This window comes from Eptatretus burgeri, chromosome 12, assembly GCF_056783735.1.
Source record: "Eptatretus burgeri isolate ZD-2024b chromosome 12, Ebu_testis_v1, whole genome shotgun sequence".
NCBI classification, from domain to species: Eukaryota; Metazoa; Chordata; class Myxini; order Myxiniformes; family Myxinidae; genus Eptatretus; species Eptatretus burgeri.
This window is the reverse complement of record NC_140972.1, coordinates 8,384,621-8,390,827: the sequence shown is the minus strand read 5'-3', so window position 1 is coordinate 8,390,827 and position 6,207 is coordinate 8,384,621. Positions and strand designations below refer to the sequence as shown.

Here is a 6,207-nt window from a genome sequence, read left to right as displayed (position 1 = left end):
CCTCAACCGCTTCACAACAGTCTTCCTCTCTCAGTTCACAACAGCCTTCCTCACCCACTTCACAACAGTCTTCCTCTCTCACTTCACAACAGGCTTCCTCACTCACTTCACAGCAGTCTTCCTCACCCACTGCACAACAGGCTTCCTCACTCACTTCACAACAGTCTTCCTCACCCACTTCACAACAGTCTTCCTCACCCACTTCACAGCAGTCTTCCTCACTCACTTCACAGCAGTCTTCCTCACCCACTGCACAACAGGCTTCCTCACTCACTTCACAACAGTCTTCCTCACTCACTTCACAACAGTCTTCCTCACTCACTTCACAACAGTCTTCCTCTCTCACTTCACAACAGGCTTCCTCAACCACTTCACAACAGTCTTCCTCACCCACTTCACAACAGTCTTCCTCTCTCACTTCACAACAGGCTTCCTCAACCACTTCACAACAGTCTTCCTCTCTCACTTCACAACAGGCTTCCTCAACCACTTCACAACAGTCTTCCTCACTCACTTCACAACAGTCTTCCTCACTCACTTCACAACAGGCTTCCTCACTCACTTCACAACAGCCTTCCTCACTCACTTCACAACAGTCTTCCTCACTCACTTCACAACAGCCTTCCTCAACCACTTCACAACAGCCTTCCTCACTCACTTCACAACAGTCTTCCTCACTCACTTCACAACAGCCTTCCTCACCCACTTCACAACAGTCTTCCTCTCTCACTTCACAACAGGCTTCCTCAACCACTTCACAACAGGCTTCCTCACTCACTTCACAACAGTCTTCCTCACTCACTTCACAACAGGCTTCCTCACTCACTTCACAACAGTCTTCCTCACTCACTTCACAACAGCCTTCCTCACTCACTTCACAACAGTCTTCCTCTCTCACTTCACAACAGTCTTCCTCTCTCACTTCACAACAGTCTTCCTCTCTCACTTCACAACAGGCTTCCTCAACCACTTCACAACAGTCTTCCTCTCTCACTTCACAACAGCCTTCCTCACCCACTTCACAACAGTCTTCCTCTCTCACTTCACAACAGTCTTCCTCTCTCACTTCACAACAGGCTTCCTCACCCACTTCACAACAGGCTTCCTCAACCACTTCACAACAGTCTTCCTCACCCACTTCACAACAGTCTTCCTCTCTCACTTCACAACAGTCTTCCTCTCTCACTTCACAACAGGCTTCCTCACCCACTTCACAACAGTCTTCCTCAACCACTTCACAACAGTCTTCCTCACCCACTTCACAACAGTCTTCCTCTCTCACTTCACAACAGTCTTCCTCTCTCACTTCACAACAGTCTTCCTCTCTCACTTCACAACAGGCTTCCTCAACCACTTCACAACAGTCTTCCTCACTCACTTCACAACAGTCTTCCTCTCTCACTTCACAAAAGTCTTCCTCACCCACTTCACAACAGTCTTCCTCTCTCACTTCACAACAGCCTTCCTCACCCACTTCACAACAGTCTTCCTCTCTCACTTCACAACAGCCTTCCTCACCCACTTCACAACAGTCTTCCTCTCTCACTTCACAACAGTCTTCCTCTCTCACTTCACAACAGGCTTCCTCAACCACTTCACAACAGTCTTCCTCACTCACTTCACAACAGTCTTCCTCACACACGTACACACACACATACACACGTACACACACATACACACACATACACACACATGTACACACTCATACACACACATACACACATACACACACATACACACACATGTACACACTCATACACACACATACACACACATACACACACATACACACACATACACACACATACACACACATACACACACATACACACTCATGTACACACTCATACACACACATACACACATACACACACATGTACACACTCATACACACACACGTACACACACACACACACGTACACACACGTACACACACACGTACACACACATACACACACATGTACACACACATGTACACACACACGTACACACACGTACACACACACACGTACACACACGTACACACACACGTACACACATGTACACACACACGTACACACACGTACACACACACGTACACACACACGTACACACATACACACACACGTACACACACATGTACACACACATGTACACACACGTACACACACGTACACACACACGTACACACATGTACACACACACGTACACACACACGTACACACACGTACACACACGTACACACACACGTACACACACGTACACACACACGTACACACACGTACACACACGTACACACACATGTACACACACATGTACACACACACGTACACACACACATGTACACACACGTACACACACACGTACACACACGTACACACACGTACACACACACGTACACACACACGTACACACACACGTACACACACACACGTACACACACACACGTACACACACGTACACACACATGTACACACACGTACACACACATGTACACACGTTACGAGTTTGTGTTTTCAGTGTAGTTTGTTGTCTCCCTGTTGAGAGACGATTCCAAATTCACTGGAATTTCTACCTCATTCCTCATTCCAACCCTGATTGTGTTTTTGTTTCTTCCTGTTTACTCCTCATTCCTCTCGAACGTGCTTTCTTTCATCTCGTCGAGTTTATATTCATTATGTATTTTCATTGTCTTTTACAACTTTGATGTCCAACTCGCTCGTTAACAACTCGATTGTCTTCTCCATGGTAACGGTACTTACAATCGCATCGACGGTCGGGCGCCGCTGTGTTGTATTCTATTTGTCGGCTCTCTCGAGCTCACTGCAGGCTACCTGGCGGCGCACCTGGCACTCCCTCGGGATGAGCTCACAGCATGTGTTCGCACTCTCGGGACCACCGTCAGCACCACCTGTTTGCTCCTCGGATCGCCGCGACCACACTTTCACCACTTTATTTCACTCACGGAGCAATCAATGGAAGGTGCGTCCCATCGTTAAATGAAGAAGTAATTGTTTGATAAACTAAGTTTTTGATCCAATGTCAAACAATTACCAATTTGTGTTCAAACCAGAACTCTTCCTGATATTTGTTCACCTTTGGACCTCTCTTTCTCTTTCTCTCTCTTTCTCTCCATCTCTCTCTTTCTCTCTTTCTCTCTTTCTCTCTTTCTCTCTTTCTCTCTTTCTCCCTCTCTCTCCTTCTCCCTTTCTCCCTTTTTCACTTTCTCTCTTTCTTCCTCTCTCTCTTTCTCTCTCTTTCTCTCTTTCTCTCTTTCTCTCTTTCTCTCTTTCTCTCTTTCTCTCTTTCTCTCTTTCTCTCTTTCTCTCTTTCTCTCTCTTGTTCGTTCACTTTGCCATTTGTGGTCACTTGTGTTTTAAAATAGATTTTTAAAATTTGATAAATTTATTTATTGATTTTTTTTTGATTGATTGATTGATTGTTGTTGATTTTTTTTCTTTGCCTGCATTTTCATCATTGCCCCCACCTTTCCCAATGTGTCGTTTGAAAACAAATACAGTCCTAATGATCTCCAAGCGTGACTGTATGGACGTGGATGGATCGAACCTGAAACCTCGAAAAACACTCGGTAGATATGAGTGTGGGAAACATATTTGACCCAATTAGCCGGCTGTAAGCGACACTGACCCCGTTCCTCCCCATTTGAACCCATCTTAATTTCCTCCCTCTTCCATTCCACCCACTAAACAATCCGTTTGTTGTTCTCTTTCCTTTGCATCCTCCATGAGCCTCGACTTGTTTTATAAATTACAGTTCATACAACACCTAACCCCACGCTGTCTTGAGAAACGAGGACATGGGTGGGGTCTGTGAGCGGAAAATTTGTTGGGTCCAGACGGCGTAAAATGCCATAATATTTTGTCCAAATCCTACTAAACGAAGGGTTTTTGAAAGTGCCAATAAGGCGATATTAGTTGTCGTGTGTTCGAGCGTATAATTCAATTTAAATAAATTTAAATTTTTTAAAAGTTGTGGAAAAAAGTTATTTTTCATGGAAGTTTACCGCCATTGATGCAGCATCTTTTACACCAACTTTTTTTTTAACACATTACATCAGTTATCTGTGCCTGTTGTTTGTATCCTTTATAACATCCTTAAAAGGGGAGCCCAAACGCTCAGACCAACTCGACGCTAATCTATCCCTTGATATCCTACAAAACAGATATTTATGTCTTTTTCTGATTTCCGAATGACAAAGTGAGTAAATTTGAGATTAAAAGTCAAAATCTTCTCCTTATTCAGATTATATCCATGACGTTGCACCCAGAAGTAGACCACCAGATGTGTACTGGGTATGGGTTACATCACAGGCCGGTTTAACTCAAACGGCGAATAATTTTCGATTTTCCGGAGATATACCAAGTCGATATGTCCTTGGTGGTTGTAGTAATACAAACCAAGATGGTTTCAAGCTACACCAACGGCCGAAAGACCTGAAGTTTGCCAAAAATTGGACGACGTTTCTCCGGAATACCCGAGTGTGGATCGGGCCGAGAAAATGTTTTTCTTTTGTACTTGGAACATTTTACAGAGCACTGTAATGAAACAACAGAGATGACGAGGTCTTGTGGATATCCCCACGGTTAAGCAGATGAAATGAACGCAATCCCTACTCAGCTACCAGTCCAAGTACATGGACGATTTGAGTGGTGAATCAAACACCTGTTGCCATTTTCCTGCAGTTACCACAAGAGCACCGGAAAAATAATTATCTATTGTCAACACAAGTTTGTACAAGTGAAAGGAACCACCATAGATTTATAGTGGAGACTATGTATGTATGATGTATGTATGTATCATCTACTCCTCCGAGAGGATTTGACTCGGGATGCTAAAATTTTCAGGGTCCCCCCTCTCTCCTCCCTCCACTATCTCCCCACAATCCCCACCACCATCTCACACCCACCTCCACCATCTGTCACAATCACTCATCGCCCCCACAATACCACCACCACCACCATCCCTCTCCACCCATCTCCCCCCCCCTCCCTCCACAATCGCCAATCGACTGGAGAGGGACATCATTGTAACTGACGATGTAATCTGGAATCAGCATCAGAATCCATTCTCGACATGCACTGTTTCTCGATGTAAACCGCCATTTGGATCAAGCTAATTTCATAATGTGACGTCACTGGCGAAATCGAAAATCGACACTTTGTGATTGAGAAAAAAAAAATCAAAATTCCCCCCCCTCCCCTCAAATTAGAGCGTGATTCATGATTCTCAATGGTTTTCAGAAAGAAAAGAAACAACTTGTGTTTGGATTCCCCTTTAAAAAAGTTTCCTGTTTGGAATGATTTTCAATTTTATTTGATTGCCAGACAGACAGACAGACAGAGTAAAAAATATTATCTCACTCGTCTCTCTGCCCATGCGTGATCGGGATGAATTCAGAGCCAAAGTTCTGATAAACTGCAGGTTCTTTTTCCGAATCACATTCAAAATAAAACATTCAACTGTAATCAAGTTGTTCCTCAATCATAAACTGACACCTGTACACGGACAGACGGACAGACGGACAGACGGACAGACAAAGTGAGTCAATTGCTTTGCCCCTTTTTTTTTTTGCTTTGTGCGAACGGGGTAAATAATACATTCCTAACTTTCACCATCCAAGTCAGTACGCACAATCATACTTTGAGAGAAATACTTTCTTACATACAGGTGTCGAGGCTCATGGAAGAGCAGAGAGTGAAATCGTTGTCATGTGGATTTAATGATTTCAAATCACACATGGAATATCCATGCTAATATTGCCTTATTCATTTAATAATCGTTTATAAATGTTTTCTCATTTCATATGAAAAAAATTAACTTGCAAGAAAATGATGCGTAATCCTCTCCTTTGGCATTTCCTCCATTTTGTAATTCCTATTTTGTCTGAAAGCTTTTGTTGCCTCCCATCTGCACAGGCCGACCCAGGTCCAGCTCGACTCTTTGCTCGCATGGCAGTCTCCGTTCTGCAGAAACAGGCCAGAGATCACGTAGCCTAAGGTTTGCAAAATCACTTTTTGTTCCTGGAGCCACAAATCTCATGTGGCCGAAACCTCTGTTCCAACCTGACAGACCTCTCAGTACGGGGTACCTTGTTGTGGTGCATTGTCCAATTTGTGTCCCTGTGGTTGTCTGGCCGACTCGTCCATGCCTCAATTTGTCGGTGTGCAAATTCTGTGTCTGCTGTGATGCCACATAATTCGTTCTGCT

General features: G+C 44.1%; 1 protein-coding gene across 1 annotated transcript in view; it reads left to right on the top strand.

Moving 5' to 3' along the window:
- Window positions 1-3,445: 3,445 nt before the first annotated feature.
- The window catches only part of NOX5 (NADPH oxidase 5), a 97,516-nt gene continuing 94,754 nt past the window's right edge, over window positions 3,446-6,207 (top strand). Inside the window, exons 1-2 of the mRNA XM_085849205.1 lie at window positions 3,446-3,568; window positions 5,916-5,997. Of these exons, the coding sequence (XP_085705331.1) occupies window positions 3,475-3,568; window positions 5,916-5,997 (176 nt within the window). The 5' untranslated portion in view covers window positions 3,446-3,474. The remainder of the gene's footprint in view (window positions 3,569-5,915; window positions 5,998-6,207) is intronic.